The sequence below is a fragment of the Gallus gallus genome, chromosome 1 (genome assembly GCF_016699485.2).
Source record: "Gallus gallus isolate bGalGal1 chromosome 1, bGalGal1.mat.broiler.GRCg7b, whole genome shotgun sequence".
In the NCBI taxonomy this organism is placed as follows: domain Eukaryota; kingdom Metazoa; phylum Chordata; class Aves; order Galliformes; family Phasianidae; genus Gallus; species Gallus gallus.
The window spans coordinates 39,660,601-39,681,757 of NC_052532.1; the positions used below are offsets into that span (position 1 = coordinate 39,660,601).

A 21,157-nucleotide genomic window follows, 5' to 3' on the forward strand; every position below is an offset into this window, starting at 1 on the left:
GTCTCTGTTTGCTTAGTCCTCGCATGATCGGACCATCGGTCCCTACCTGGAACACCTGCGTATATGGCAATATATATCAGCAACCTTCAAACTAGTGCTAAAATTGCATATTCTAAGCTTAGTGTAGATAAAAATAAGGACTGTACAGAACCCCATAGAAATTTAGTACAGAAAAGATGAATTGACTTTGAAGTCTGATACATTTTTAAAGGGAGACTTTGACAATCTCTGAGCACAAAATCAGACAAATGTAAGAAATCCAGTTGCTAATGCAGCTGTTCAGAAATGCAGAATACTGCCATCACCTCACACACTTTCTTTAGTTGCAGCTACATTTGTTTTAGTTCTGTGCAATTTAATTATACTGCAGTGAGAAAGACCCATTCTTAACTTCAATTTGTTAGAAAACCAGAGATAAATCTGTTGATTTAAGCATTTACTCAAACATCTAAACGGTGACTTCAGGGTATCCTAACGCAAACTCAACACAAATCCTTTCAAATTGCTGCCAGGGTGTTAAGGTGTCAAAGATCTCGTGAACCCCTGCCAACTTAGCTTCGAGGGAGAAATGACAAGCTTCAGTGCTAGTATCAACAATACCACACCATACCAATGTATCTGCAGCATCTCCATTTGGTACACCAGACACCATGCTTTAGCCACACTTCCATAACCAAGCAGTAAGTCAGCTTCCAACACACAAGTGTTAATAGTACAATTCTGCCCAAGCACAAACTTATTGTCAGCACCTGCCTGGCTACGCAAAGGAGAAGGAAGAAATTACAAGTCCACAGAACGCAGTTGCCTACAGGACCCTGACAGCTTGGCAACCACACGGGTCAAGGCCCTATTCTCAGTCACCAGTCGCTCATTTATGTGTCTCAAAGATTGAATCTGCTTTATTTGTTGCAGGTTCTGCAGGAATCAAAGAAACAGAAGTGAAAATGAGGAAAAAAAAAAACAAACCAAAATACACATGCAGATTATGTTTAAAAGAACTAGAGACAGCAGGATTGAAAGAAAACTTAGAAGAAGAGACAGTCCTGTTTACAGTAGATAACTTGCTGTGAAAGGAAAGTATCAGACAAGTGGCACATTCCTGAAAAGCAATCTAAGAATCTGTCACAGCTCTCCAAAACAGTTCAGGACGCACTGACAATGAGAGTTATTCCTGGAATCCTTTACTTAATGTTGTAGTTGTGCAATAATTAATTAATTAAATAAATCTATTCCAAAGTCAATAAATAATGCTGCACTTTATATATGTGTGTGCATGACAGTGTAACAAACAACAAGAAGAGTATTAATCTTTAATTCAAAACTTTCACATACTGAAAGTTAGCTTTTGAAAAAGCTATGCAAAAATACAAAAAGGTATTTGCATTCTCTATTTTTCTCTGTATCCCAACTCTTCCTAACAGCAATTTACAGGCTTATAATAGAAGCTCATATCCCCTTCATCCACCTCATAAAACCAATTATGTTCCTATGCCATAGTTAAGTTTTATACAGATTTCACTTCTGAAGACCCCTCAAAGAACCTCATATGCTCCATCCTCCCCTTAGAGCTAACTGTCTTGGCTTGAATCCTGTTTACTTCTGCTTGTCAGGCTCAATTACATCAACAAATCTTAGTGCATGTGTTTTAATGAGAAGGATTTGGTAGTTAATACGGTTTCCAAGCACCAGAGGGAGTTCAAAAATGAGTCTGAAAGAAAACCTTTTAATTGATGACAACTATCAAATCTCAAAGCAGTGGTTCTTCAAAATTATGGCGTGCAAAGATGTTTTCATCATATTCCACCAGTTTTCCAGTTGGCTCTTGATTTTATCAATTTGGTAGGCTCCGTCCAATATTATATCCAAGGATATCACACAAAACAAACTTGCTAGATTTCTCAGACTTCTTGATCATATCAAAGGACTTAAAATGCTGATAAAGCAGGGAATGAGACAAGTCAAAGCGTGACACTTTATTATTCAGTGCATGTGGTAAATGGTGCTTTCCTGTTACAATCTGAAATTTAAATTATCTGCTGCTTTTTTGGTCACTAAAAACTGATTACTACTAACTCTATGTAATTTTTTCTTTTGACACTGGTAACATGTTTCCTAATACATAACTTAATGAACATCAGATAAGGACTGAAGCAGCGTTTAATGCTTAATCTATGAAATTATCTATGCTTAACCTACAGAATTATACACCATCATTTTTAACTTAATAAATACGAGAGTATCGTATCCAAAACAAAGATTGCAATTCTGCCTTGATCAGATCAAGATATATTTCACTGCAGACATCTCTGAATGTTTCCTGTCAGTCAGTGTGCTACGCCAGTGTAAGTCCCGATGGCCTCCCAGAAGTAAGTCCTACATATATGACTGCTTATACCAGAAGCAGTAAATATTGTAAATAATGTAAATATTGCTAGATTAAGTGTTGTTTTAAGGCGCTGACATCAATACACTGCATTAGTAGTTAACAATACTTACTTTCAGTTCCTCTTCCATTTCAGATATCCTTCTTTCTAGAGCTCTTCTTTCCTAAATCCAAAACAAAGTATGTTAACACCGAACAACTCCTTTTTTACTGACTACTGCTCATAAGTACTGTGAAAACTGTGAAATATTTCAAGTTTCAAAGATCATACAACCAGAAGCACAGTGTAGACAGGAAACTTGTGATGGCAGTGATATATAGAAAATATTTCAATGCTCAATCTTAATGACTTAGGAGGAAGAGATATCAAGTCCTACAAAAGACACCCCTTCCTTTACACAAATTTAGACAGCTCATAAGCACCATTTGTTTGGACTTTATTTTTATAAAGCTAGGCTTCTGGAAAAGCTTAATATACAAGAAATGCAGAAAATGATCAGAAACAAACAAGAACATTAAAAGATAGAAGCACAAAAGCGTAAGCTTTCAAAGACAAGCAAACGTAGCTGAAACATCTGCCTCAGCTCTGTGGGATCTGTCCACACTCTAAACTGCAACGTAGTGTAGATACAACCCAGACTTACGTTACGTCAGTTCAGCTGAGTACCAAAGAAATCTAGCCACGTAAGACCACCTGCTTCTTCAGTAAATGCTTCCTGAGTATTTTCTGCGTTTCTAGTATAGTATGTTTTTTTTTTTCCTTCTTACTTGAGAAGCAGGAGAAATTAGCCTTAATGTCAACAGTGTCAGGTTCTCATTAAAGTACCCAAGGTAGCTTATTGAAAATTAGCTTATGGTTTTCTATACTATGCTGCAGTCTGCAGTGCAGATATGCTATCATGTTTCTAAGCACTATTATTTAAACCTTGTTTTCACACATCTGACAGATCAACAGCTACTGCAGTAGACTTCAGGGGTTTATAGCTTGCTTGCTTTCCTGTGTCAGACAACGCAGTGTATCTCGTTTAAAAGCAGTTGCGGTTATTCAGTATTCTACATTCATATTTTTCCAAAGTGTGAAAGGCAAAAGCAACAGATTATTGCAAAGTGTACATATGCATCTGCATACAATGGTGTTATGCAAACAGCAAGCAGCATTGACTGAGGTGTGTAAAACTTTGGTTAGATCATACCGCCCAGTAGATACTGACTCTTGCCGGACACCTTTCAGATACAAACCATTTGAATTTAGTTTAATCATAGTGCAGTTATTCCCCAACATTTTCCCATTTTAGCAAACAATTCCAAAGGTTTATCAATATAATAGATTACTGCAGTTGTTAGTACTTAAGGTACTTTACTCCTTCAAGTAACTAATTTTCCCATAATGATACTGATTGATAACAATGGCACAATAAATACCAGTGAATTAACAGCAGCAAACAAGTGACTAACAAAAAAACTCACACCATCTTACATTGATTAGAACCTTAGTTTACCCAGAAGCTTTGCAGGATAACATATATTATCACTGCTGTTACGATAAGCAATACTGGACAATTCCTGTAATTACCAAGAGATGAATGACCGATCAAACAAGCTTACAGCTTTAGATGGCTAAGAATCCTTAGTCCTTTGGATGAATTTGCTTATCTTGCTTGTTGAACTTGTTTAAGAATAACTATTTGCAATAAAGGCCAGTTAAGTAAAGCCCTTTTTTCATCACCTTTGCATACTTCACATTACATAAAAGAAACATTTAAATGGCCTGGACTAGATATAAGATTCACTGTAAAAAACATAGTTCTAATTAGATGAAACTATGTTCCTTTTTTCCTGACCCAGAATAAATTCCTGAATTTATTCCTATTTCAGGAAGTGGCCAGAGAAATGCCAGCAAGGAACATATTGTTTCTCTGAGAAGATTTGCCAATATCATCTGATCAGTCTCTGAGCTCAGAGAAAGGCTCTGAAATTTACTCAGCCTAAGGTGTTTCGTATTTCAACATTTCTCTAAGGTACGACAAAAAACAGTCGCAATTCTCAAGATGAAGAAACAACACATGGCAGTTTCTGAGCATATAAAAGACAGTAGCTCATTGGTATGTACTAAAGCAACCAGAAACCACAGTCTTGGTGCAGTAAGACTGAGGTACATGGATATATACGGGTTAAAAACTCATTCATTCAGTAATAAACAAACGAAAAAGCCCACCTCATCCCATCACAAATTCTTAGATGATGAGTTTGGAGGTAACTGGTTAAAGGTACCTCCAATTCTGATCCATATTGAAATCTTGCAGTCTATCTTTTAATATACTTTTCAGAGTGACAGATAACTGTTAATGAAAGCCATATTTTTGCCTAAGAACTTACTGCAAGTCCTTACATGAAAAATGTTGACTGTGCATAACCAAAACACATAATGGAAATCAACTGCTGAAGGTGGCGTCCAAGTACAGTTTTAAATTTGTATCTTCTAAATTTTGTCACAATGAACTTCTAGGTTTAATAGGCATTCCCACTTTCTTTACCGTAAAAATATGTTACAACTGGAATATATCATAGTTCAAAAATGCTGTCAGGTTTTTCTCTGCCAGCCTTCTATTTATCCCCATCTGTTCTCGCTCCTTTACTTTCGTCCTCCCTTTTTCTTCTATGAACTTACAGCAATTTCTTCAATTTTGTATTTAATTTTATTCAAAACATACTTGGAAAATTATACTTAGAAATTTTCTACAGTTTTTGCCTTTTACCTTTATATTGTTATTTCACCCTTATATGGAAGGCTTTAAAGTATTCCTAAAGCCCCACAATTAGTAAGCTTATTTCTAGAGCTGAGCTAGTGATGACTCGCAGCTGAGAATCCTACTTCAGTCACTGGCAAAGGAACTCTGGATTTTAACAGGGAAAACAGAATCACAAATAAATCTCTGTTCAAAATTACTGTCTGACAAGAAGTAAATTAAACATCATAAAATAGAACATCTCCTAAATCTTGTGTAAATCAGGTTTCAGCCAGACAGCACTATCACTAATTGTTTACCTTTTTAACTGCTAGGTTTGGTTGTAATAACTTCAAAAAGAGTAATGTTTCCAAAAGACGTTTCTGCTACTGAACTAAGCATTAATATGAGAAAAAGGTGCAAGAATTCCCAGAGGAGCCAATTGTCTTAACACAATGACGCATCGGGGGAAAAAGCAGCACGGTAATTGAATACTGAAATAATGCCAAGAAATGCAGTACCAAATGTGGCACCTGTATAATAATGCATACAGTCAAACCTATGAAAGAATTAAATGTCCACTTGTGTGGCCATGATAGCAAGCAAGAAACCAATTAAAGCTGCTGATGAAACTTTTCTGCTGATGAAATCACTGCCTACAGCATGAGGCCACAAGAACAAGCAGAAATAAGCACTAAAAGGTTGCTGCAATTATCTGGAAAGATTAAGATACAACTAATGGAACTTCACAAACTGCCTGAGAGGATTTCTGCATCTTCACGTTCTCCTATAAAACTGACTGTTTATTTATATACCACATAGGTTTGTAGAAAAAGAACTTGTTTTCTAAACCTCAAACACTGGAAGGTAAATGTACAGAGCTAGCAAATGTCAAGTTTACTAGGGATAAGTAAATATATACCATACCACTTACTACCAACAAAGTCCATTTAGTTTTCTTCCCATTTTAATATCTAATGCGTCACTCCAGGATCAGGGAGGAGAAAGGTACATGTAGCCAGGGACATAAAGGAAGCCAGGACCACATCAGAACAAACTTAGTTTGCTTAAATTGTTGCTGAAATAAACGTTTATTGGGATGGGCTTTAAACGAGCGTAAAGCTACACCTAAAATTATCATGGGCACAACTACTGAAATAATCCCTGCAGTCTGTCTCATACGTGGATTTATTACATGTCTCCTTTCCCCATCAATTTAGGGCTGTCTCTCTCTAATGCCCCTCTTCCTGCACTGCTCATTCATTTTCCTCCACCCTGCCCCTACACAGCGTTACAGTCCCTCTGGAAAAAGTTACAGTACAAGGAAAGAGACAGCCTGTAATTAATTTTATAACATTAGCAGGTTCAAGGTCTGATGTCTGTGGGATAGACACAGCTACTTCATTACCAACAGTAATTGGTAAGACGACACACATGCCTCCAGAAAGCTCTGAGGAAATTAAAGTCTCTGAATGTTGGAAATGCATTAAAAGATGAGATGCTCTGAAAGTGCTTAACTCTCTGGAGTGCCAACATTGCTCTGGACGAGATGGAACAAGTGGCAGAATCCTGGAGGGCAGTGGGTTTTACAACCTGGGTATCAACAAGGCAACCTGAAGGCAATTCGTAAGAGTAATTCCATCTGACAGTCTTTCACATTCATTGCCACTCTGAAACCTAAAATCCCCAAATCTTCTAAAATATGCAAGTTATAAGAAAGGCTTCTGTTCCCACTAAAATATATCCAAGCCAAAGGTTACAAAGCAAACTAAAACAAAGCCCAAATCGGACTACTCAAGAGATGTTTGGCAGAAACTCACCCTTTTCTCCATTTCCAGGAGCGATCTGTCAGCAAATCTTTCTTGTCTCTGAAACACAGAATTAATGAAGATATTGGTACTTGTTCTCAAACAGTGTAACAGTGAGGAAAAGCAATACAAAATGCATTTCAGATAAGGGTAACTGCTACTGTATTCTGTCCAAAGTATGTCTTTAAAAGCATTTTAAAATGTGTTCAAGGAAGTACCACTGAAATAAAAACTAAAGAAGAATAAGCTGGATTTATCACAAACTTCCTCTGTCACCATCCCTAAGTAACTTAATCTCTGTGTAGCCTTTGGCAAATAGTAGTAATATAGTTTTTTTCTATTTAAAAGTTCTACAAAACAAACATCTTCTTACTCGTACTTTACTGATATTTACAGAGAGCATATGGGAGACACTGAAATATGCACACAGGTCAATTGTGGTAAACGTGATCTGAGAATGAGGAACATTCTTTCTAAAGCAATTTAAGAAGCATTTCAGTTCTGTGTACATATTTGGTGTTCCTGTATGCAGCACTGTTATCTGAGAGCAGTTACCTGTAAGTGAAGTGCACTATTTGCTCTTCAGCTCTCAGGTACAGCTATTTAACTAGGTAGGAAGAACTGGCAGATTATGTCAATCTGCCAGTAGGTTTATGAATTAATCAATCAAATCAGACTGACAGCTTGAACACAGGCTTAGCAGTGTTCAAAGTGTTTATTCCTACCCTGCACAGAAGTTCCACATATATGCTGGCAAGAACCACTAGCACTTAAACAAGCAGGAAATGGCCTCACACATTTTGTACAGAGCTGAAGACCAGAGTCGTCTTCTTTGTCTTTATAAACAGAGAAATACACTTCTTCACTCCCATCTCTGGATAAGAAACAAAGCTGATGCCTAGTAAATAGCATCCCCTATGCTGGGATGCTTCTAGTTTGCTTTGTCAGCTAAGTATGGGCCTTTCTGTTTTATACAAACCTGAGTGGTCTTCTCCAGCTGTAGTTTAAGATCTGTAAGTTCCATGTTGGTATCATGTAACTGTGCTTTCAGCTTTTCATTTTCAGCTAGGATCTGTTCATAAAGCTAAGACAAAATATTCATTTAAAAACATACTGAGTAAGAATTCAGTGACATCAGACAAACATTTTAAAAACCACAACTGAACTGCATGTAAAATGAACAAATACATTAACAGTCTAAGAAGTAGAAATCAGTTTTAGAGTTTAAAGATGGATAGAATTAGCAAATGCTTTAAAGAACTGCTACCAAATCTCTCTAGAAAAAAAGCAGCTTTGCACAGGGAGCGTGTAACTCACCTCACACATTAAAAAACACTTGCCAATGTTTTGCTTCAGACATTACAGATGAGACAACAGTCTTTTTTTTTTTTTACAAACTCCTATTTAAAAGCAAGATTTAAATGAATTTTTATATGTATGTAAGGTAGCAAATACCACGTAAAGGGCCTAATGCGTGTATGAAGCAGTTTTAATAATACAATCAACTACAAAAACAATTTGATCAAATTTGTCATAAAATGATGAAGTATTTTGACTCCTCAGGATTTCTTCCTTGCCTCTGAAGAGAAAAGTGCAAAAGCCACAAGCTGTTCTGTAATGTCTATTTCTCCCCATGGCAGTGGTTGTTCTGCTCTTCCACTGAGCCAAGTTGCTGTAAGTTGTGATGCAATAAGAGACTGTTTCCAAATAATTCATGAAAAAAAAAAATTATGACAAACAGTCTTTACAACAAAATCACTGCATCAAAAGTTACCTTCTTAAAATCAGTGCTATCTTCTTTTTCTAGCCTACTGCAGTAAGGTTTTCGATCTTCAAGGTAACTCTGTGATCCAGATCGCCCCTGCGCTGAATCGTAACGATCACCCGAAGACACACTGAGTGATCCCGTGTCATATCTGCAAAATAAAAGTTCTTATTCTTTGTCTCTGTATTCAAACTGATACCACTCACTGTACCACACGTTGTAAGTGTGCCACCATCCAAGTGAAAAAAACAACCACATGCAATTATGTATTTTAGGTAAGCCACTACAAACTATCTCGATGCAAGCTAGATTTTGACATCCCTTCACTGTTCTTCAGTATATTTCAACACTCTCTAAGTGAAGTTTAAAAATTCCCAACTAGGCCAAGTAAATGCCCGCATTTTTATGCTGAAAATTTAAAAAAAAATTAATTAAAACATTTAATTCAGGTATTTCCATGTCTTGAAGGACTTTATATTGGTTTAGATACTTCTCTGTTTCTGAAGAGCTATTTTAAAACCCACGTAATAGAATCACAGTATGTTTGGCATGGGGAGAGACCCACGAGGATCACTGTGTCCAACTCCTGGCAAGGAGTACTTTAATTCATGTACTACCTTAAATGTAGTACTTTAGTGGAAGGGTTTTTAAAAAGTAACCTCTAAAATATTGGCCAAGATGAATTCTCCAAGTTTTACTGGATAAATGAAGATTTCAAAACTACTTATTACAAATTCTAGTATTTCAGCAGAAGCAGCTTATGAAACAAATCTTCAGCAAAATCCTCACCCTGTTAAGCACTAAATTACAAACAGTATTAATACAGTTTTAAGCAGTTTCATAGTGCTCACTCGTCATCATTCCTGTGCTGTGGTAGTTCTGTTTAACAGATTTTCAGCATAAACAAAAGAGCATAATTAATTCTAAAGGTCCAAAGTCAAATGCAAACTTAAAAAAAAAAAATTATGGATATTTCTGCATTTTCATTTTTACCAAATCTGACGGAAATAGGATTTTTAGAGGCTCTACTATTTTTCCTGATATTCCTTAGAAATTTCTTCAGTAGGATATTCTGCCTTTTCTTTTGGTAAAAGCTGACCTCATGCTTAAATATTTGTAGGGAATGTTACTGTGTCCGCTAAATTCTACAGACCGCCTAGCCTGCCTTCAGTGCACTTCAAATACAGCATCCAATATATTCTCCAGTATTGACGGTCCCACCCACAAATGGGAAGAAAGCCACCGAAACAGTACTGTAGCTTTACAACCATATTCCATATACATTTAAAATATCATTATTGCCTTTTATAATCAACCCAACTCACTACTGAGTTTAGGCTAATTTTGTACATCAATTGAGAATACATTACTAAAAAGTGTAATAATTTTAAATTAATTTACTTAAATTGCACATACCTTGAAAGGCTATCACTCTGAGAGGGGGAGGAACAAAAAGAGAGAAGAAAAAAAGATCAAGTCAATAATTTAATTAAGTAAAATATCTAACAACCTGTGAACAAGCATAACTACACAGTTACATTAAAGTGCACGTACCACCCAGCACTACATACTGTCAAGTATGTATGTATTGTCAAGTTTCAATATTGTTAGGTCTGGAACCAAAGAGATATATGTGCCTTCTGTGTGTCCCTCCCTCTTATCAACGGCATCAGAACCACGTTCCCTCAATTCTCTCTTCCTCTTCCGTATTCTGTAGCACTATTAATAATGTTTTTTGAAAAGTCAACTTAACAACGACTTCAGCTTGAAATGAAAACGTAAGCTACAAGATCATTGCTTCAGCATCCCTCAATGGGAGATGACTACCTATTAAACCACCAACATAAAGAAGTATTTCTTGGGCTAAATTGAAATTATGTAATTTCATTCTTGATATTACTTTAATTAATTCGTTCATTACAAGTGAATCCACAGGCATACAGCACACTCACTTTACTTGATGAGTGAAATTTAATTAAAAGTGATGACTTAAGAGCGAGGGAGTGTCCCCTAAGCATTACATCACCCATACAATCCTTTTCCCCCTCTGGGTAGTCAATACAGACTCATCATTTATTCCAATTATAATAATAATCTTGGGTGAAGATATTTTACTCCAGAAATAATCCTCCGGACATCCTCCAATGATGTTTGCTGAGCAGTGGCTGAAGCCTTAATCAGTGGTGGTTTTTTTGGGGGGGGGGAAGGAGGGGGGTGTCAGCGTACAGAGGTTGCTCTCCTTTTAAGAAGGGGCTGCATTTGTTAAAATCTGCATAGAAGACATTAGTCACCTTCTCCATAAAACGTTAAATTTCCCCTCTGACACCTTGAAGAGGACTTACAACCTGTAGGCTACCAAAAGTATGTGCAGCAGCCTGTAGCCCCTCATATCACAGCAATGCTATTTCCTGTAGGAGCATGAATAACGTTGAGAATTTAAGAGAGTTTTATAGAAAACATCACAGCTAGGTGTCACACAGATAAGCATTGTTTGTTTTTAAGCTTTGGGCCACAACAGTTTTATTTTCCACCTATTAATCTGATCGTGCGTATCTTATGATTAAGTGAGATCCATGTGAGATCACAGAATTCTACCATGTCATTGATGTCCTACAAAAAAACCCCTTCCCACTGCTTGCTCCTTCTTTCTCACTTCAACAGAACAGAGGAACCTTTGTCCATAAGGACTGTTTTCTCTCTTCACCTTGAAGGAATGCCACCCAAACAAAAATGCTAAGCAGGTCCCATCTAACCTTTAGCTACAACAGCTATCACAAGTAATTAAACCATTCCTACATTATTTCTTAACTAATAGGGTTCTAAAGGCTGCTTTTCTTTGCTTCTGTTGGGCTCCCTGTGTGCCCTGGGAACATGAAAACCTCTGGGCTCTCCATTAACCTGTTGCAGTGCAGCTTCCTGAACAGAAAGCAAGTTATTAAGTCAGATGCAGAACACAAATCTCCAGCTATGCAGGGAGATAACAAATGAGCTGGTGAGGTAAGAGAGTCCTGGAGACAGGGAAGCGCTAAAATAAAAAATAAAAGCCAGAGAGAGGAAAGCAACAACCCAGCCCTTTCCCATTCTCCAGGCTGGGATGTGGATGCAGAGCAGCAGGGCGTGGTCTCCCAGTCTGCAGAGAGGCGATTCCGCTTCCTGGGAGCCTCAAGTCCTGTGGCTGGAGGGCTGGAGCAGCAGCCAGGACGAGGAGCTCACGTCTTAAGCACATGCCTGTTCTTGTCTGCTGACTTTGCAGAAAATGTCTCTCTTATTTTTTGGGATGTTGCTTTAACTGGTTTTTTTTTTGTTTTTGTTTTCTTTCTATCTTCCCCTCCAATTTCTGTCAGTTTGGCCACAATTCTTCATATTTTTCAATGTTTTTTTGGCAAAAAAATTTAACTAGAAGTCTGCAGATTTTGTGTGAAGCTTGTCTGAGGAGAAGTGAAGCTGACACTGATATCCCTGTGCATCCAAACCACGAGATGGACACTCCTAATACATTCACAAAAGTGAGCAGACTGTGGTAGCCACAGTTCCATGAGCAGCACACAGGAAGGAAGGAGAAATAAAAATGTATGGGTCCTCATGCATACAAGCTGAAATAATACACACTTCTAACCTTATACAAGCAGTTTCTATAGAACGTAAGAGTGCAACCGCCAAATAAGTGTGTATTTGAAAATGTACGGTGATCTTTCAGATATTTGTACTCCATTTTGGTGAGTTAGGATCATTACTGGTAGTGGAAACGAAATATTGGAGTCAGGTGGAATTTTACATAGTGTATAATTGAATGGTTTCGTAAAACTGCCACAGCCATGAAAATGAGAAACAAAATTTGAGTGCAGCATTTAATCAATACTAATAATGACAAGTTCTTGTGTCTACTGCCACAGAATTACAAAAGTTAACAGTATTTACTATCCTAACATTGCTAGCTTTCACCTTTCAAAAGTCATGAGAAAAAAATTAAGTCAATTTAATAATAAACTAACCAGTTATAGTGCATATTTAGATTCTTATTGTTTTTAAAATACATCATCCGGGGTGGGGTGGGATGTTGTTTTGTTGTCTTCTGGTTTTTTTTTACTCTGCCTCCACCCTTCCCACTTCTATACGTGTCCTTCTCAGTATAGTTCAAGTGCACTCCAAGCTTCATTGCTAATGAAAGAAGGACAAACTGCTAGTAAAAGCAATAAAATTTGAATCATTGACATTTGATGTTTCTCTCTTGCCCATTCCTGAACAGATTCTTTCTTTACCCTTTTCCCATTCTCATTTCCTGCTCAAGTAGAAGTGATTTCTCATTCACCACATATATTCCATATTATCTCCCCTGCAAATACTCTTGTCATGAAATGCTTAACTCTCAAATACCCTTGAAAATGTTTTGTGTGCTTAAATTCTACTCTATTTTCCTTGTCACATACAAGTTATTATTTTTTCTTTTTCTTTCATTATTTCATATTGTGCCATAGAGTGAATAAAGGGCACCAGTTTCAATAACAGCAGCCAGATTTCCATGAACAAAAGATGGCTGGAATAGAAAGGAATGATATGGTGAGTCATCTGATGTAATACGGGGAATAAAATTTTTACAAGAATAGCAGACACCACATTTTCCTCATTATCAAAAGACTCAGTAACTCTGTTATACCTTATATCCTTTTTTTTTTTTTTTTTTTTTTTTTTTGTCTGTCTGGTCAACATTCCTCTGTGAAATCAGACTTTAATCACATATTCATACTTTGAACTATTTTTGCTTAAGGCCAAATAGCTAACCCAAATAACTTCAAAAAGCAAAGAAAGCTTGTGAATCTTCATACACACACCAAGCTCCAATCAAAGCGAAATCTAATTATCAAAAAAGAAAATAATACACTAACTCTTGAAGGCTACATCAACAAAACTTCAATCTGTAATCTAAATACATCTTTTTCTTCTGCTAGCAAACAACTTATTGTACTGTTCAGGCATGTTTGACAATAATGGGAGCTGTCTCACCGCTCACTTTGATACATACATTCAAAGCTATTCTTTAAGGAAACTTACTAACGAACTGTGTTTGGCAGTAATGTTTTCTCACCTTACTGGAAATGTATCGTGATTTTCCAAAACAGCTCACGTTCAGTGATGTACCAAATGCCTATACTGAATAAGACTAAGCAAGCCTATACTTTCTGCTGTTCTGTATTTACTAAATTCAGGTCAGCTTTATCCATACAGAAAAGGTCTGTACATACTTCCGGAATAGTATGGCTATGAACAGCATAGTTCCTAACTACCATCTCTTCCAGTCTTACGATTTCAGACATAACTGTTTTCAGAAACCAAATGACAGAACAAATTACACAAATAAGGTTCTTCAGCACCCAAGAACAACGCTGTATTGATTGAATACATTTATACCAAATCAATTTATTTTTTCATAGCCTCAGTTTCAGGAAGAAACCAATAAGATGAGAGCTGGAAAGCACACAAGCTAAAATGTAACTGAAAAAAAACAGTCAGTTGTTTTGAGACTCTCAGTTGCCAAAACAATCTACAGGCTTGCTTATTTTTCAGCTACAATCCTACAACATATTTCTAAGATTATCCTAGAGGAGCAAGGATTTTCTGAAACTAACGTGGCATTCTCAGTTCTTTGCACATAAAATCCCAAATAAGATTTCATTACAACAACCATCAATTGTCACAGTGTTAGCAAAATCTGACTTCTTTTTAATAGTTCTCCCCAATGGACAAATGGTCAACTAAGAAATTAATGATACTTCTCTACAGGGAACAAGAAAGCACAAACTGAAATCTCTTTCAGACCACTCTGAAATAAATAGTATTTGTCAGGTTCTATAAAGATTTCAAGCCAGAAATTATTTTGTCTAAGGCCTTTAATTTTCTTTGTAGCATGTATAAGGCTTGTTCTTGACCTCAGAATTTTTGAATTACTGCCAAAGCTCTTGGAAATTTATAGTTAACCATCTTCTACCACTGGCTTGTAGCTTCTCCAAGCAAAAAAACTCAACAGCAGCACCACATAGGGGAGTTAACAGAGAACTTCAGTATTTCTAGAGGCTTCTGTCTTCTGAGCAGTATATCAAATACTCAGTACAGAAAAAGTATAAATATTTTCTGAATGTTAGTACTCCTTCATAATTCTAGTTTATTCCATCTCCTTTCTCAGAATAGTGAAAAGAGTCTATCAGCAAATAATGATGAATTTTCCACAATAAACTGTGCAAGATTTGTGTCAAGCTGAAGTAGATTTAGCAACCACAGAAAGGATTTGCAATTTCTGTAAAATAAAAAAAAAAAAACTTTTTGTCAATGGATTGGGAAGAGATTGCCCTTATAATGCTCAGCCTATTCCATTTGCTTTTTCTACATGCAGCAAAATACCGCACTATCAGAAGTAATGCACCCAGTTCTTAGTTTATCGCTGAAAAACTCTGAATAGTTGCTCATCAGGGAGAGGAAAGCTAATGATGTTTTAAATTATGTTTTAAATCTCTGATAAACAGTATGCAAAGGAAAAAAAATCACACCTTAATATGAAAACGTTGCAATTACTGTACAGAAATTTTAAGATGTCTCTTAGTTAACTGAACAGTAATAGGAGGTTAGAATATTATCTACAGCTTTGCTACTGTACTGGAAATTCAATAGTAGGTTCAACAGTGCTTGTAAACAAACCTGTTAAAAACACCTGAAGTACTTATTTTGTTATTTAACTCACTTTCACTCTGTTTTCCTACTTTCTACAGCTTATCTGGCAAAGAGCTTTCATTAATAATAAGAAAATGAATGCATGTAGTTAGGTGACAGTGAGTTTGGTTCACACGTTTATATGTATTTCAGAGCTCTCTATGAACTCAGATCTGGTAATACATTACCAAACTACCAGTATCTTTTTGGAAAAGTATATATAGGCTGTGGGAACACTTACAATTTGGAAATGGATTTTGTGCTACACTTCTAAGACAAGCCATGAATTAGGCAGCCAATTTTATACTCTTCAGTACTCCACCCCTACACACTCATCCTTTTTAACGCAGATCACGCTTGTAATTCTAGGCCCGATTTACCAAATTTCACTGTGGTTTTATAGAGTACACTACAAGCATTACATTCCACTAAAACAAATTTCTACAGAATAGAAGATGGAATAATTAGAGATATAGTAATTACAGATCTAACAACAAGTGCTGGTGGGAGAAGAGGAATCAGCTGTACCTTTTGAGTTTTATTACTCAAATAATGACCCTGATTCTCCAGTGTTCCTTCAGAGATTAGGTAAATAATAATAATAATGATAATAATAATAATACAGTCTACTATACTCTTTAATTGTACGGACTAAGTTGGTACTTCCCTTTTAAGTTCTCTTTATTCTCATGCACAAATCTGTTTATAAGGATTTTTCCCATTAAATCAAGACTATTGTACTGCTTGCCACTGACTTTTTAACAAAACTGACAGTACTGAATCAGGATTCTTCAACATAGAAAACTGTACTTTTCAACAAGTTTTCTCATATTACCTCTTGATTACATTTTCAACACCACTTTTAAATGAAATTTCAAAATTTCAATGTAAAAATGTTCCGATGAGTGCGCACTAGTCACAGGACATCATTTCACTGAAAATAACAAAGCAGATGAAATAAAGATATTTGCAATTTAGAAGCCAAAAACTTTCTCCAGTTACATGCTGCAACACGTCCCTGCCAGGTATGTCTGAAATTTCACCAGCGCTTTCGGAGTACTAATTCCTCATTAGCCAAGTGGAAGAAAAAAACAATTTTACTCATTGTTAATACATTTACAATTGTTACTAAAGCCTATAAATGCTAGAAGACAAAATTTACATTAAACCTGCAAAGAAAATGGCACTGAAACACGACATCAAGTTATGAATCAGATAATATGTATTAGAACTCCAACATATGCATTGCTTTTATTGAATCCAACTGCAACAGAAATTTTACAGTCATAATATATCTGTTAAAAAGTTAATATATATTTTTTAATTACCTGAGTTTCTTTCTTATTTGTTCCTTCTTCTGAATCAGACTGGTGCTCCTGTTCATTTTCATCACTCTGGTGAGAGAGGTGAGAGAGGAAAAACAGTTAAGTTGCTGGAAGCTTTATCAGAATTTAATGTATTCTAGATTTTTTTTTGTTGTATCAAAAAACCACTAAGCTATTTTCTATTTTATGAACACACACTATACACATTCTATATTGCTACAAACTAAGGCTACAAGTCAGAAGGAGCAGTCTTTCACTTACATCTTGAGTCCAAAATGAAACTCCTGTAGATCGCCGTTTTTCTCTTGGTCGCCGTCTTTCCCGTATAGATTTGGGCTGTGACTTATCTTCTTCCTTCTCTTCCTCTTTTTTGCCCCCTTCTGTTAATAACAACTTTTTGTTCATTTAAGCATAACACAATTTTCTGAAAAGTTACTGAAATATTTCTTCATCTCTAAAATGTTTACAGTTAATCACACAATCGCCTAATAGTAAGAGTTGGAAGGGACCTCTGGACGTCATCTAGTTCAATCCCCTGCTAAATCAGGTTCCCTACAGCAGGTTGCACAGAAAAGCATCCAGGTGAGGTCTGAATATCTCCAGAGAAGGAGACTCCCAACACCCCACTGGGCAGCTTGTGCCAGCACTCTGTCACCCTCAAGAAAATTATCCTTATGTTTGTATGGAACTTCCTATGTTTCACTTTGCACCTGTTTCCCCTTGTTCTGTTGCTGGACACAGCTGAAAAGAAGCTGGGTAATGTTTGCACTTGAAATAAGTTCACTACAGAGCTTCTTACCACAAACAGGGTTTGCTGTAATATAAATTCCTCAGAACACAGTTCTAAAATAAATACAGTTCCAACTGTTGAACAGCAGTGGCAAAGTACTAACTCAGCCACCTAAACTAAATGTTTTAGTGTAACAGTAAGGCACTTAAAAAAGCAAATTTCAAAGCTCTCACATAATAATTCAAATTTGTGTCAATAGTTGTATAGAAGTAAAAGAGCAGAAAAAGATTATTCCTCACGCTATTTTTCAAAGAATATCTTTTGCTTTTCTCAAAAATTCCTTATTGAAAGAAAATTCAAAAGTCTGTTAAGTTGTCCTTAGAATTCCCCTTTTTCATCACAGTCCTCTTCATTTTCCCATCTAAGGAAGATTAGAAGTCCAAGATTAAATTAATTCTGTGTTACAGACTTCCCTTTTCTTTAAATGAAATGCAATTGCAGTTTAAAACAGGCATAATACCTCAGGAGTGTTTGGTCTCCTTTATGTTTAGAAGCAAATTGCACAAAAAGAAAATAAATAAATAAAACAGACCTGCCCAAATAGAAGTTATTTATCTGTTACAGTGTTTGTTCAGTTTGCTATTCTTTTATTAAAAATAAACCACAGAGTTGAGTTCAGATGGATGCATCCCTACTAATCCAACTGTATCATCACTGCTTTTCAGAGGTAAATGAAAACTTCAGCATGAAGCAAGAATTAAAAAAAAAATGAAAGAAATATAAGTATTCATGGTGAACACAGACCTTTCCTAATTAAATAAATGATGATTTTACCTCTGGTCTTTCAGACAGTAATGTATTTCTCCTCCTAAAATCATACTTTGAAAAAAAACAACCTGCTGCAGCTAGCTAGTATTTAGCCATGAATATCTTTTCCATAAAACAGTCCAGAAAAAAAATTCCCGAAGTAAGCATGCCTTACCTAAAAATCTTATTCCAAATTTCAGTTAATTTTAGGTCAGAGAAATCATAAAACTTATCAATAAAGCTCAGTCATAATAATTTCTTCAGAAAATACCAATGTAGAGAATATAGCAGTACTGCCACATAGTTCATGAAGATTTTATCAGTACTTAATCTGATCCTCTTTATAACAGAATTATCAATTTCAATCGATAGTTGTATACCTAATCAATAACTTGAGTTAAAGTATTTCCCCCAAGTTATTAGTGACACACCCCAGAGAGAGAACAGGAGATCACAATGTGTGTCAACAGCCTCCTCCTCTGACAACTGAGCATAGCGTTTCTAAGAATTACAACACATTATTCACATTTGAAAAAAACTCTGGGCAAAAGCTCTGAGACATCAAAGAAAAGCATCCTTCTATCTCTCAATCAAGTGTAAGATTTTATGTAAGATTTTATAAACCAGTCAGATATTTAGAAGAATAGTTCCGTTAAGTATTATTAACTAATACGACGCCACCACCAGAGGTATCCCTCCTCTCTCCTTTGTTTTCAGATGTGCATTAAACAGTTTTCCGAAAGCATTACAGCATTGCTCCACTCCTACACTACAGGGCTAAAACAAAACCCAGACTATTTAGAAATTATTTAATCAAGTACAATTCCTCCTCAATACCTGCACATATTTAAACTCTGAATTGTGGTATTTTATTACAGTTGCTGAGTGAAAGCAGAAATCAACCCAGACTCACATAACAAAATACTGAAAAACACCACCAAGTCCTGCAAGTCTTTTTTCCCCTCTCTATATACAAGTTTGGTCACTTCTTACAGAAGTTGGACTGACACGCATCTCACAGTTGTATACAAATCACACCACATTTTGAACAGTCTTTAGAAATGTAAACTGCCCTTTGGCAATCAAAAACAACAACAAAAAAACTCCTTCACAAATGTAATTACTCCTACCTCTCTCACTTTCCTTTGTTCCACTCCGAGAATAGGCAGAAGTTATACCTATAAGGCTGTTTGGTCTGTTTAGCTGACTTGAACTTGAAAGAGAGCTAGTGGAGGTGGAGAGCGAAGAGGTGGATGATGTAGAAGTTGAAGTTGAAGTTGGTCTATAGCGATGATATGGCTATTCAGCAGAAAAACGTCAAAATTAATTTACAACCATTAAACAAACATAAACCATAGGATATTAAAGCTTTTAAATAAAATAAATAAGTAATTGTTTGTGATAATATCAAAATGGAGTTACAACTGGAGTTAGGATTCATATAATTTCTCTACCTAATGAGACTCATCATGAAAATACCTCTTCAACAGTTCGGGAATATCTTTGTCTATAATCATCATCTTTAGTTTCAGATTCTTTCTTTTCTTCTTGTTTTTCTTTGTCTTGCTTTTCTTTCTCTTCCTTTTCTTTTTCTTCATTTTCTTGTTCTCTGGTTCGTGTGGAACGACTTCTTCCTATAGTTTTTTCAGCTTCTTGAAGATCTGTCAGTGTTACACCCTGTGAAAACAGCAAACAGTACAGTATATAACTTAATTTGTACAAATGGAGATCATCACATTATATATTATTTGCATACAAAATTCTGTTTAAGAAAATTAATTATATTATCTACATATTTTACCTATAAACTTTTTTCTCGAATCCTGGAAATGATATCAGCACTTTTTGATTAGCAGCAAGCGTTTGCTCTAATGTGATCTACCACAGTCTTCAGTAACACCATTTTTAGTTGAAGTATTACATAAGTATCAAGTAGAAAATCATGTAGAAACCCCTAAAGTATCCACTAGATCCCTTCAATATCATCATAAGCATAATAAATATTTTGGAAAGCCTAAAAATACAAAATTTTAACTTTTTTTGGAAATACTGATGCTTCACAAATTCACTCAATGGAAGCAGATTTTTAAGCTTAACAGCACATCAAAGAAATACACCGACAGCAATAGAGAAAGATGTAACTCCTTTCTTATTTCCTTGCTATTTTGAGGCTAAAAACTAATTTTCAAATGAGCTCAGAATTCAGTGATTTCCTAGTTAAAGAAAACCCTGTACTGCAATTTTCACCTTACATATCTCATTCAGACACTGTTCTCAAACAGCATCAGAACACTCCTGACCTACTCTCCAAAGCCAACTTCATACTTCATTAGTTATTTGATTGCTTTTTATGCTGATAATGCTCTAATACAGGAGTTCCTTGCATCTTTTTCACTTCGAAGGTCTAGAGTCACCTGTGGCTTGACAATCTTTCAAGGCACTGGATTAATATCAAGAGGTTAAAAACAAAAACAAAAACAAACAAACAAACAAACAAAAAACATGTCCAAACATGGATCTCTCAATAGGAAGAGTTACCAGAAATATCTGAGAGGTTTAAAATTAAAAAGGCCTGAAAGTAATATCAGTAAATCATAGTTACAGATTTGCCTTTAATGCACATAAGGATACTATTTGGAGTATTTCTTTATTCTGTTTTATCCAGGGACTACTTTCCTGATTGCTGTTTGTCAGCAGAACTAAGAAGAGATGCACAGACACACTTGGCGGAGGATAGTAGCTGATAATTGTTCCACTGCCCACAGAGCATTCAAACAGTCTTAAGACATCATCTCTATTGACACTGATGCATCTTTTTCTGTGTAAAGTTTGCACTGGTTGCAATTCAGTATGATGTAGTTCTGGCAGAAATTGGGAAGAGCCGCCAAATATATCAGTAAGTAAACAATGAGAG

The 21,157-nt window shown here is 35.9% G+C and overlaps 1 protein-coding gene across 12 annotated transcripts in view; it reads right to left on the reverse strand.

Moving 5' to 3' along the window:
• PPP1R12A (protein phosphatase 1 regulatory subunit 12A) overlaps positions 1-21,157 on the reverse strand; it is a 124,283-nt gene that overhangs the window by 6,035 nt on the left and 97,091 nt on the right. For 7 of the 12 annotated variants that reach the window (XM_015278397.4, XM_040657836.2, XM_015278203.4 and 4 more), the window contains 10 exons: positions 19,723-19,920; positions 19,374-19,542; positions 16,968-17,086; positions 16,710-16,775; positions 10,099-10,115; positions 8,692-8,833; positions 7,897-8,001; positions 6,930-6,977; positions 2,497-2,547; positions 754-915 (listed from right to left, as the gene is read on the reverse strand). In XM_015278397.4, coding sequence (XP_015133883.1) covers positions 781-915; positions 2,497-2,547; positions 6,930-6,977; positions 7,897-8,001; positions 8,692-8,833; positions 10,099-10,115; positions 16,710-16,775; positions 16,968-17,086; positions 19,374-19,542; positions 19,723-19,920 — 1,050 coding nt within the window. In that variant the 3' untranslated portion in view covers positions 754-780. Of the gene's footprint in view, positions 1-753; positions 916-2,496; positions 2,548-3,576; positions 3,608-6,929; positions 6,978-7,896; positions 8,002-8,691; positions 8,834-10,098; positions 10,116-16,709; positions 16,776-16,967; positions 17,087-19,373; positions 19,543-19,722; positions 19,921-21,157 lie in introns of those variants that run through there. The other 5 variants (NM_205123.2, XM_015278355.4, XM_040657382.2 and 2 more) reach the window with 4 other exon arrangements.